At 42.2% G+C, this 13,458-nt stretch overlaps 1 protein-coding gene across 2 annotated transcripts in view; it reads right to left on the bottom strand.

The window, feature by feature from the left end:
• FSIP1 (fibrous sheath interacting protein 1) overlaps window positions 1–13,458 on the bottom strand; it is a 199,161-nt gene that overhangs the window by 27,419 nt on the left and 158,284 nt on the right. For both annotated transcript variants that reach the window (XM_023189356.2, XM_023189357.2), the window contains exon 11: window positions 1,091–1,601. In XM_023189356.2, the coding sequence (XP_023045124.1) occupies window positions 1,091–1,601 (511 nt within the window). The remainder of the gene's footprint in view (window positions 1–1,090; window positions 1,602–13,458) is intronic.

Genomic DNA, 13,458 nt, shown 5'->3' with positions numbered 1-13,458 from the left:
TGGCACAAGACAGGGATGTCTTCTCTCACCACTCCTATTCAACATAGTTTGGAAGTTCTGGCTAGGGCAATCAGGCAAGAGAAAGAAAGAAAGGGTATTCAATTAGGAAAAGAAGAAGTCAAACTGTCCCTGTTTGCAGACGACATGATTGTATATTTAGAAAACCCCATCATCACTGCCCAAAATCTCCTTAAGCTGATAAGCAACTTCAGCAAAGTCTCAGGATACAAAATAAATGTGCAAAAATCACAAGCATTCTTATACACCAGTAACAGACAGAGAGCCAAATCATGAATGAACTCCCATTCACAATAGCTTCAAAGACAATAAAATACCTAGGAATCCAACTTACAAGGTATGTAAAGGACCTCTTCAAGGAGAACTACAAACCACTGCTCAGTGAAATAAAAGACGACACAAACAAATGGAAGAACATACCATGCTCATGGATATGAAGAATCAATATTGTGAAAATGGCCATACTGCCCAAGGTAAGTTATAGATTCAATGCCATCCCCATTAAGCTACCAATGACTTTCTTCACAGAATTGGAAAAAACTGCTTTAAAGTTCATATGGAACCAAAAAAGACCCTACATTGCCAAGACAATCCTAAGCCAAAAGAATAAAGCTGGAGGCAACATGCTACCTGACTTCAAACTATACTATAAGGCTACAGTAACCAAAACAGCATGGTACTGGTACCAAAACAGAGATATAGACCAATGGAACAGAACAGAGCCCTCAGAAATAACACTACACATCTACAGCCATGTGATCTTTGACAAACCTGACAAACCTGACAAACACAAGAAATGGGGAAACGATTCCCTATTTAATAAATGGTGCTAGGAAAATTGGCTAGCCATAAGTAGAAAGCTGAAACTGGATCCTTTCCTTATTCCTTATATGAAAATTATATGATTTCATAAGACCATTGGGAAATAGGTTTTATGTTTTCGTGCTCTTACTGATGCTACCTGTGACTCACAAACATACCTTCTTATCCTACTCTAATTTAAACAATAATACCTTTATATTGAGGTGCTTTTAAGACTTATTTAGCAAAACACATGTTTGCCAAGCCTCACCTGCTTTTGTTTTCTCTGGAGAATTGAGTTTCAGATGTTGGTCTTCTGATGAAAGGCTCACACTGATACCATACAGTGGATCATCCAAGAAGGAGGGCCTTTTCAGTCTCCCAATGCCAAGAGTCTTCGACATAAAATAGTCTTTTGTGTCACTAATAATATCATCCTTGGAAAATTGAAGGTATTTCATATCCTCTACTTCAGTGACAAGAGCTTCTGACATGCAATGTCCAGTCAAGGCTTTAGTGAGATAGTAGCCTTTAGAAGCTTCACATTCTGCACTCTCAAGCATATCTGCATCTTCTGCCTCAGTTTTCTGGACCTTTGTTCCTGATTCATTTAGTAATTTAGAGATGATGGACCTGGAAAGCTGGGGGAACATAGGTGTTACATCCTCAATGTCTTCATTTTCTCTTTCTGAAGAAAGTTTAATGATGGATTTTTGTTTAACTATGCATTCATCCAGAAGACACTTTAACTGTTCTTCAGAGAGACGCGATGTGCTCTGTAACTGATGAAACAAACCAAAAGTTTACATAGTCAATTGACTGAGTAAACACATATATTTTTGGTAGGCATCCAGTTATACAATATAAATGCAAGTAACCCCTTATACAACACATAAAAATAGAAAAATAATTCAGTGTAAAGTATCCAAAACTGTAGGGGAAATGTCATAATCCTGGCAAAATCTTTGGGTGGTGTTTCTCTGACCCCACCTATCCCTCAGCATGAACCCCACCACCACCCAATTCCTTAAATGGGGAAAAAATTGGCATACAAGGCAGACTACCCCTACCCCTGGAGATTCAGCCCTCCCTTGTCTGTCCACAACTCTCAGTGGACAATACTGCTGAAGACAGAAAAGGAAGGGTGAAGGGTGGTGCATCCTGAGATGTGTCGTTGCTTCAAAGCTACAGGTCTAGGCAGAGGCCAGGGGCATTCCAGAGGCGGTGCATTTGGGGAGAATGATTTCATCATACATATTTAATCTCTGCTTGTAAAGGTTACCAGGGCTGAGCGTTTCAACCAAGACTGTAAATATTTAAAAACATTTCTTTCTTCCAGCAATATTCTCAGGAAGTAAATTTTAAAAAACCAAATGAAAGTAGAGAGCCATGTTCTATAAGACTTCAGCTAAATAGCGTGACATTTGAGTTGCATCAATCTCAAAAAGGAATGAGATTAAAATATAGTGAAACACACTGAAAAAAAAAAATGTCTACTTCCCAAAAAATCTGTCTTCCATGGTTTACATGTGGATTATCCAGGAAAAGACTAATCCTCCTTTACAGGAGTATGAATTATCTGAGAACAAGAAGTTCCCATAAGAAAACTTAATCATGAATTTCAATGACTTTAATTTCTACTTCAGCAAAGTAAAATAACGCTATTGGCCTACTCTGAAAGTACACAGTAAAAAATAACTAAATATTCTGCATATGTAAAGTACTGAAATAAAAAGCTATTATTGAAACTAGTATAGTTAATTCTCCACTATTATGTAAGGCTTCTAATGCAACTAATAAATACTAGTATGTAAAACAATTTTGTGCCGTGTTTAAAAAATATTGTTTAAAATTATATTTAACTTACCTATATTAAAACTAGTTTTTATAGTGGCAAGTGTCACTATGAGCATGAGGGTAATAAGAAATTGTCTGGGAATATATTCTTAGTAATTATTTGGAATTCAAAATTCAGGGGACTGACCCTAAGGTTAATATGTATGTCAAGAAATAGGATTAGAATTATATATTAGCAAATTCTACTTTTAGTCACTAGGCATTTCAGGCATCCAGATAAAGTACTTTATCCATCTTTATCCAGAATCAGGAGCATTCTCTTCACTCTACTATATAAACCTAGTCAAGGAGAAAATGAAGGAAGTCCTTCTATGACATTAGATACCTAAAACACACTTTCACACTTGGCTTATGTAAAATTACTTACAATGTGTAGACAATTCCCTAGGATTTAGAAAGAGCCCGCTGAGTGTCATCCTTACCAAACATCCTCATCAAAGCCTTACTATGATGTCATTTTTAGACACTAGAAAAAAATCAGTCCATATTAGAGCAGGAGGAGGTCTCTAGGGAAAAAAGGGTAGGAGGGAGGATTGGCAGATTATCTAATATGCTTGACCATTTCCAAAAGTAATATTGATATGGTAGATGTTTGGCAGTTCTGATGATATATTTGGCTAAATACACAGAAAATGAAGCAAAAGGAAAATCAAAGCAATTATGAACTCTGGGAAAAACCAAAAGTTTTACAAAAAAAAAAAGGAAAAGCAGTGACATACACACAGAAAATTAGGCAGAAGAAACTAAGATAATAATATATTAAGTCTACGACAAACAAAAAGTTACATGAGAAAGGATGCCATAGGCTAATAATTGCTTCTGATGTGAACAATATTTACACAGTCAATGATAATATAAATACTGATGACTAAGGTAAGCAAAAATTGTGACTTAACTATTTTGGGGAAATGTGAGGAGAAACAAGGGGTGTTTGCACTTTATTAGTTAAATTATTGCCTACAATTATAGCAACCCAATACATAATGTCTAAAATTAATCAATTAAGAAAGTAAGTCATTAATAAATAATACAGAAGTAAAATTCAGAAAAACATAAAAGATTTAAAAGTAGTTAACTGGAGAAAATATCAAGGGGTAGGGAAGGCTGAGGCAAGGGATTGCCATTTTTATTTAAAACATTTTAACACAACTTTTTCTTTATTACTATAACAAAAGTTAAAATTAAATATAAAAATAAAAGTAATTTAAATGTATTTTTTTTTGAGATGGAGTCTTGCTCTGTCACCCAGGCTGGAGTACAGTGGCTCAATTGTGGCTCACTGCAACCTCTGCTTCCTGGGTTCAAGTGAGTCTCGCGTCTCAGCCTCCCCAGTAGCTGGGATTACAGGCACCCACCACCACACCTGGCATACATAAATATAAATATGTGTGTGTGTGTATATATATATATATATATTTTTTTTTTTTTTTTTTTTAGTGGAGACAGGGTTTTACCATATTGGTCAGGCTAGTCTTGAACTCCTGACCTCAGGTAATCCATCCACCTCGGCCTACCAAATTGTTAGGATGATAGGTGTAAGCCACCATGCCCAGCCCAAATTTTGTAATAAAAATGCACTTAGAAATACAATTTAGAATATTTAAGTGAAATTCCCAAGTGATAGTATGTTTGGACATCAGAAGCTGACCCATGTTTCATGGAGCCAGAAATTTATATAATCTTGGAACAAGAGAAGGGCATTTCTTAAAAAAAAAAAAAAAAAAATTACAAATTCAAAATTAGGTACAAAAGTGAGTTTCTTTTATTTTAGTATGTGAAAAAGATCACAAATTACTAGGATCTTGGGGAGGGCTGAGTCCATTTCTTATAGTATCTCTTTAGGTCATTGACCAGACATGCTTATAGAAATGTTTGCTGATTGCAAACTGGCTTCCTCCTTCCCACCCCAAAGCTCCTATAAGTGACAGGCCCTGAGCTGAATCTTTACTGGCTTTATGGTAAATTGCTTCTGGGTACTATGGGATAAAACATTACACATTTCAGCTTGTGTGTACACAGAAATAAGCTGGACTACAATTACCCTGATCCTCCTGGGGGAAGCAGCTGGATAGGAAAGAAAACACAGAAGACTAGAACCTGGGCTTCCATCCAAGCTTTGCTGCCTTGAGCATGTCACCTGAGTTCTCAGGGGCCCATCTCCTTTATCTGTAAAATAAGGAACTTTAGAAGATAATCTCTACATCAAATTCTAACTCTAACATTGCTTTTTATGAACTACTCTAAAAATAAAAATAAATTTTAAAATAAACTTTTCTACTGACTTTAGAGTGTAGCCTGGGTAGAGATATGAAAACAAAATACTAGCAAGAAGAGAACTTTTATCTATTCAGCTCCTTCACAGTATCAATCCTGAACTCTTACAAAATAACTAAACATTCTCTCACCTCAAAATATAAGTAAAAGCAAATGAAACACATTACGCCCTCGAATTAATTTAATGATAGTGCTTCTGGGTGGCAATACAGACTGGAAACTTCAGCACGACCCATCTTTCTCATCTTTTGATTCCCAGCAGAGTCTTGCCCGCAGTCAAAGCTCAGTAAATGACTATCATGAGAACTGAATGATTAGAGTGCTGAAACCGTTTTTTAAGGTATTATATTAATATAATTTATTTACAAATACTGAACTGAAGTAAACTAGGGCTCCATCACAAACATCCCTAACTACCTTCAATAGTTAAGGAACCATCTAACCCACAGCCTTTTTCCAGATTGCTCTCAAAAATTCTGAGCTAATAAGCACCATGACTGAACCACTCACTGTGCAGGCACTGTCAAGTAACCATCTGTTCAAGTATTCACCTCAAAGTATTCATCTTTCATGCCAGCTCTAATTTCCCAGTATTCCATAAACAAGTTATTATTCATACTATTCCTATCCTTCATAAAACTCAACATAGTGCATCTCAGTCTTCATTTTTCCAGGCCAGAACCCAACCTCTTCTCACTCTGTATATGAAAGCCCCTCTCTTCCCACCTTCATTTTAGTTGCTCTTTAATGAATCTTCTTTCTTGTTTCAGCCAATACACACACATTTCATGGTAAAAGAGTAAATCTATTGGATTTTCACGGGGAGAAGAGTAGAATACACATGGCCGGGCGCGGTGGCTCAAGCCTGTAATCCCAGCACTTTGGGAGGCTGAGACGGGCGGATCACGAGGTCAGGAGATCAAGACCATCCTGGCTAACCCGGTGAAACCCCCTCTCTACTAGAAAATATAAAAAACTAGCCGGGCGCAGTGGCGGGCGCCTGTAGTCCCAGCTACTCAGGAGGCTGAGGCAGGAGAATGGCGTGAACCCGGGAGGCGGAGCTTGCAGTGAGCTGAGATCTGGCCACTGCACTCCAGCCTGGGTGACAGAGCGAGACTCCGTCTCAAAAAAAATAAAAATAAAAAGAGTAGAATACACATGCAGTGTTAGTTCTGCTGCATCCTGCTGATCTGGTTGGCACACTAGGTTATGTCTTACAGAATAATAATAAGTAGGTAGCAATCACTAAGCAGACTAGACTCTGCTCTAGGCATATTACATGTATTGATTCCTTTAATTTTTGCAATAAAGCTATGAGGTAGATACTATTGTTATTTCCACTTTGTAGATGAAGAAACTGAGGCACCAAGAAATTAAGTAACCTCTCCAAGGTCATATAGCTTCTAAATGGTGGACTTGAAATTTGAATCCAGGTAGTCTGGGTCCACAGGCTAAGTGTCTAGCCACATAGCTACACTGCCACTCACTGTAAATGAGTTCTCCCTCTACCACCCTCCAAGCGTCCTTTTCCCAACTGCTACTCATTTTTCTGTCCATTCTATCAGATATAGAAACTTTTTTACTTAACTTGGGACTTTATTACCCAGATTAGCTTTTGTATGTATGTTTTATGCAAACGTACATAGTGCCCTCTCTTTGAGTTCATTAAAAAAAAAAAAAAGACCAGCCACAGCTCCATTCCCAGGACGCCCACTGTTTATACATCTCCACCCAGATAAATGCCAGTTTGGTGTAGAAGCTAAATTTGATGAGGAATGCAACTTGTAATTGCTGGAGATGGAACACAGACTGTGGATTATCTCACTCTCATCCCTGCCCCACCTCCTATGCTATATATCCGGAGTTTCTCCAGCCATAAAAATCTCCAGTTAATTGGGCAATGGATTTTGTTGACAAGGCAATCAAGATTATGTCCCTGGTGCAGATAATCAGAAAGTCTACCCATTATAAACCAGCAGAAGCAATCTTGTCCTTTGATGTAAGCTTACTTCGGGTGTTTTTTATTTCCCCCAAACAGTGTTCCTAAAGACCCACCCTACGAAACCAATACCATTATCACAAGTGAGAAAAGGGTGGAAAGCTAGAATGTTCTAAATGATTAACAAGGAAAATATGGATGTACACAGATTTTAATGACATCGAGTTCTACCTCCAAAGAAGCAACTAAAAAACATTCCACCGTTTGCTTAATGACGAAGATATAAGTTTATAGCTCTCTGTTGCAACCACTGCTGGCAACACCTCAGCAGTAGTTTATTTTAGTCAAGGATTTTTGGCTACAAGGAACAGAAACCCTTATGTCAAAAACAAGAGGTGGTAGGGTTGAGGTTTGCTGTAAGATCAAAGAAGTCATTTCATGGACAACAACAAGCAGGAAATAAGAGTACAGACCAGCCTTTCGGAGTCTAGAGCTGAGAAGCCACCAGGAACCAAAGTCATGTGCCCCGTCTGTCTTTCTCGGTCTATGTCATCTCTTAACTCACTGCCTGCCTGATGCATCCTCCTCTCTGCAAACCCGCTTTCTCTGCTTATTAATGGTTTCTGCTTTTTCTCAACCTCAGCTTGCCTATGTATTATGAACTGACTCCGTAGGAGTACCACACCCACCAACAACTGACTATGTACTTTAGCTCTCTATATTCTTTTGCTTAAATTTTCAAGCAAGATAACCTGGTTGGTCACTGGCCAGGTTGATGGACTGCCTGTGTCAGGTTCAAGTCTCCACCACTGGTCCAAATATCTGAACTGAGGGTCACACGACAGAAACACAACCATCCAAGCCCAAGGTTTTGGCAGGGCTGTGGGTAAGGTGATTTCCCAAACAAGAAGGTATCAACAGAGCAGGGATTCCAAAATAAATCTGTCACATATTTGAACTACAATCACTATGAAGTAAGTAACCATCAGAAAGAACCTGCCACTTAATCTAGTTCTATAGTCAACTAAAGGTTTAATGATCAAAGTGTTTCCAAACTTCACCAATCTCATTAAATCTGGGTACTCACTGAAGAGTTATTTGAGATATAAATGTAGAACTAGTTGTCAGAAAATATCTACCTGTGCATAGAAAAATAAAGGCACTCCAGTTAGGCTACAGAACAGCACTATTGAGTCTGAATGCTCCCAATTGGCTCACAACACTTGCTATAGCTCTTTTGGATTAAACACATCTAAAAATCAACGGAGAAAAATAATTTTTTTTTTCATTTTAATGTCTGTATCAACGGTGCTAAGGATTCATAGGAGAAAAGGGCTTATTCTTCCTTCCTCTCCTAGCTCCTTCCCTCCCTATTCCATTCTCCCACCTTCCTTTCTTACACTGGGGCTACCCCAATCATATAAAGGCAAGTCCAGCAGGTAGACTGCTCTTAGGAGGCCACACCAAGGACAAAGGGTCCTGGGGGCCAGGGACAATCTGGTGTATTTTTCACCAGAATAGTCAGAGGCTGTCTGGCCAGAAGAGAATCTGAACTCTAGTCAAAAAGGAAGCAAATATCATTGCCAGAGAAACTATGTAAACCACCATCAAGAGTGAGGGTTGAGGCAAGGCTGTAAACAGGAAAGTGAGTCAGCCCCCAGGTCAGCAGCCAGGAGGCTCAGTGGACAGGATAATACTAAGTGTGAAGTAGGTCAAGGCAAACAGCTCTGAAGCGAGGTCGTGAACGCTGTGGTGGTGTGGGAAGCCCTTTTTATGTGGGGCCTGGCATGGCAAAGTCACTGTGCAGAATCAGACCCCACCCATGCCTAGGCTACCCATCTTCCCCAAACAGCTGGGTGAGGCAGGGCTTGCCTTATGGGTTTGCCTGGTGAGAGGCTGTCGTGGCCCTGGGCAGTCTGTGATGGCTCTTATTGTGTGGCCCAGGTGCCCAGGCTTCAAGGATCCAGGCTTTCTGTTTCTATGTACCAGAACGAAGGAGGTGGGCTGCCAGCAAGACCCCTATGTGTAAGTTAGGGATGAGCATGGATCGAGGGAGCTAGAAGCTAGAGGTAGGATTCTCAAGTCCTACTATTTGAAAAAGGGCTAGAAACATGGCTTGCTGGGGACATAAGCAGAAGAGTGTGGAGGTGCTTGGTAGGAGAGCCAGACTGTGCTTTCTAACAGGGTGACTGTGCTTTCTAACTGTGCTCTCTAACAGGGTGACTGGTGAAAATGGACTCTTACATTTTCATTTTGTGGGACAATTATCATTTGAGGATTGCCAACAGTAGCTGTTTTCTAGCAGTAGAGACAGCAAGTCCACTTGGATCAGATGCCCTTTGTTCTGAGCAAGTTGCCGGAATGGCCCTGTTATCACATGTCTATCACTTCCTTTCCCGAAACAAGTCTGGGGCCCAGCTCTACAGCTGGAGGGGGCCTGGCACCCCTGCCCCGAACTCCCAGCTAAAAAAGCCTGGTCAGGAGATGAGGTGCACAGATTTGAATAACAAGCCTAAAAAGAGGCCCCTGATTGAGTAGTTCTCATGGTCCAAGGGAACTGGAATTTCCTCCACCCCCTACTCCGGGATGTAGATCCAGTCTGTTACTTTACAGCACCAAGCTCCCACTGCTTTGCAAGACTGTTTACTGGCCATTAATAGTTATGAGTATCATTTGCACGGGTGAAGGCCTTCTGTACTCTCAGTTTGATGATGCCTATTTTTACTGTGTAGGGATAAGTGGGTCAAGGAAGGTTGTGATGGGGTCAGCAGTCAAGAAGGCCATTAGCTATTTAAATACCTGAACCTCCAATGGATCCAGATTAACCCTCACCCTCTTGCAGGAAATCAGCTGATAGATGAGTCACATTGGAGAAATCTGGTATAAATGAAACCTAAAGAACTTACATATGCCCACAGGGGTCTCTAGAACTTTAAATACTTTGCTTGATATCATCTAAACTTCACAACTGTAGAGAAGGTATCCTCAGAACTCTGTCTCTGGGATCTTCAACACGTGTCTTCTGTGTTGGGCTGACCTGAAGATGGAGGTTCTGTGGTCTGTAAAGAATCTTCCCAAACAGGGTTTAAGGTCAGGTCAGGGGAGTGTATGTAACACCCTCCACCTTGTACTGGTGCTGAAACAAGGTGGAGATGTGGCATGGCCTGGAAGGTAACACCTGGCCTCACACGGCCTGCGCATAGGTCAGTGATATGGTTTGGCTCTGTGTCCCCACCCAAATCTTATCTCAAATTGTAATCCTCATGTGTTGAGGGAGGGATCTAGTGGGAGGTGATTGGAATAGAAGGGCAGTTTCCTCCATGCTGTTCTTGTGAGTGAGAAGGTTCTCACGAGATCTGATGGTTTTAAAAGTGACAGTTTCCCCTGTGTGCTCTCTCTCTTGCCTGCTGCCATGTAAGATGTGCCTTGCTTCCCCTCTGCCTTCCGCCACGATCCTAAGTTTCCTAAGGCCTCCCCAGCCATTCGGAACTGGGAGTCAATTAAACATCTTTTCTTTATAAATTACCCCGTCTCAGGTAGTATTTTTACAGCAGTGTGAAAATGGATGAATACAGTCAGACAAGGCTTCAGGTTGTGACTACCAGTACTTCTGCTTTCCAGAGACGTGGGCCCTTAATACATGATCAGTGCCACGATCACCAGCAGCTCCTCTGCCTCTTATTGTGAGAAGCATCTCACTAGTGTAGCACTATCTGGACCCTGCTCCCTCACCGCAATCAGAGAGAACACTCAGCTAGTCCCCACCCATATGAGAGAGACCCCTCAAAAAGATGTTCAACCCCCGGGAACTGCAAAACCGAGTATTTCCTTACATGGCGAAGAAGTTTCTCAGCAGCATACACGAGTCAAACAGCCAAGCTTCACTGACATTACGCTGCTCAATATCACTGGATTCAGATTACCAATCACCCAGACCTGTGCACCTGCCTGCCGCTGGGCTGAACACTTGCCTGCTGCCGGGCTGAGCAGATCTAACATGGCCTGTGCTGCTCTCACAGGTGTAGACCTGGATGTCACTTCTGATGCCACTGCCATGGCCCCTCAAGTGACCCATGGGCACATCAAGCCCCTCTTGGCTCCTTCCCAGGATTTCTTGTCTATTGCTGATGAGGTGTAAGTTGCTAATAAGGTGTGGGATGATCAGCTGGCCACTTCTAGGCTTGCACAAACCACAAGCGCAAGATAATTCATGCCCCTTGGGGCAGACTTTGACCAAGGCGAGAGGGTACGCAGTGAAGGAGTTACTTTCCCCCCTGGAAGCACTCCCTGAAATGCAGTCACCCACATGGCATTTCTCTGAATATGTCCCACAAGATCAAACAATCAGCTGTACTTGCTAGCAAGCAGTAGTCAGGTCAGTGATACAGCTCTTATACTTACTCACTTTCTTTGCTTCACTTCTCTTGTTCCCCACTTCTGCTTCTCTGGTGATGCTTTCGCTAATGAAGTGGCAGCATATACACTTTTGCCTCAGGCCCCGCTGCTCCACACTGAGACATTCGCAATAAGCAACAGCTTCCAAGTCAGGGCTAGGCAGGACTCTGAAGGGGGCACCTCGAACCAAACAGAGTGGGCCTGGAAGCACAGGGTCAGCAGCTCCAACCAGCCTCTGCAGACTGTCAACAACGCTCACATGCTGGCGCTGGATGGGTGCAGGTTCAGGGTTATGGCCAGCACTGTCAACGCCATAGGGGATAGGAGGCAAAGTGATGCTTCAGAATCCTTGGGGCTCATGGCTTAACAGCTGGTTTCTACTAGCGTAGCTGGGACCAGAGCAGCAGAGTACTGTCCAAGAAGGCAGAGTCAAAGGAGAAAAATCCTTTGGAGGCCTAGAATTTGCCCAGGGCAGCCAGAGGCAGCACCACTAGAGGGAGAATATGAATTGGAGCCGAGGGAGAAAGCCAAGGTCACGGCTTAGGTTGGAGTGTCGAGATAAACAGAAAGAATGACAAGTATGGGGTATAAAAGAGGTCACTGCATGTTGTTCAGTGCCAAGGCATGTCCACTGCAAAGACGTAGGAGGCCTGCTTTCATTCTGGACGGGCAGAGTGTAAGACCACGCCAGGGGGCTAAAAGGAGTGAAGCAGGAGAAGACCCTAAAAGCCACCAAGGAATCAAAATGACGTGCAAGGTGAGCTATGCACATGTGTGACATTCCTTCACATCTTAGACGCATCCCCAGCACCTATCTTTATTTCCTCGTGGCATTTTCTACTCCATTTGGGAAAGCCTCTCAAGTTAAGTGTTCCTTAAGCTTACACACTCTCTCTCTGAAAGCAATAGAAAGCCCCAGAGGGAGACGAAATACCCTCACCAACAGCAGAGAGTAGCAGGGAGAGGCTGACATTTCTCGGTTTAGACTCCAGCGCTCTCACTCCCCAGCTGTCTGGTATTGGGCAAATGACTTAACCTTTCAAAGTCTCAGATTTCTAATCAGTAGAGTAGAAATACTAACAACTAGCTGACTCCAAACAACTAGTTGGGAGGAACACTAACAAGTAACAATTTGCAATAGTATTAAATACCTGCGTGAAGCTGCAAGGACCATGCCTGATGCAGACGAGACAGGAGTTCGATCAATGCTGGAACATCAATAGCAAATCTCAGCTTCCGTCTGGAAGCTGGCAGCAGCAGCAGCAGCAGCCAGATGGCCTCTCTCAGCAGCTGTACGCTGAAGCCTGTACGTTCCAAGTACAACTGGCCCCTACTTTTGAAGATCTCTCTCAGATACCAGGAATGGAGCTTTATGGACGATCTCACAACTAACAATTCACAAGGAGTAAGCTGTCATGTGTACTCTTGTAGATTCATGGGGCCGTGGAGGGGGTGCTACAGAGGCTGTGAGATGCTGGGAGAGGGCACCCAAGAGGGAAAGGTTGGCATGTGATTCTCTATCATTGCCATCAGAAGGTTTATACTTCAAGGCTGACACTAATAAGTCTTCAGCATCACAAAGTACCGTATGTAGTAACCACAAAGTAACCAGAAAGGGGCTGGCTTCTAGATACTTTTACATTTGGTTAAAATAATCCCCGTCAGGGCGCCACGTGAGTCTTGTAAAGCACAGGGCTGAAGTTAAGCCAGGTTCATCCCATGCTCCACGCACAGGGGCACGTGCCCCATTAGTCAGTTTTTCCCTTGTTCCTCAGGCTGCCCCTCAGCCCTCTCCACCTGTGCACACCCTCCCCAGGAAGCAAACTCTATTTCAAATGTTTATTCGTTTCCTATTGCCCTCACATCAAATCCTGAGGTGTGCTTCCTCACTACTGTCCCTGAGTCTAAGCAGTCTAGGTCAATGTACAACTCTCTCAAGGAACAAACTCACATTTTACAAGAGCCTTGTTGAATCAGAATGACTTAACCTGAAGAGGTGATTCTAAGAATGGAATCCAAGCCCCATAGCTGGATGGCAGAAAGATATTTGAAAGATACCACTTTGAGCACCCTCAAATCAGGCCACACGGGGCAAAGTTAGGCCTCGTCTGGTTCTACAAATGGTCAGTCCTGACAAATTTCATCAGATGTCATTTTCCTCTTGGCTAGAAATC

This window comes from Piliocolobus tephrosceles, chromosome 6 (genome assembly GCF_002776525.5).
Source record: "Piliocolobus tephrosceles isolate RC106 chromosome 6, ASM277652v3, whole genome shotgun sequence".
Classification (NCBI taxonomy): domain Eukaryota; kingdom Metazoa; phylum Chordata; class Mammalia; order Primates; family Cercopithecidae; genus Piliocolobus; species Piliocolobus tephrosceles.
Note: the sequence above shows the minus strand (reverse complement) of the source record. Positions and strands in the feature narration are given on the sequence as shown.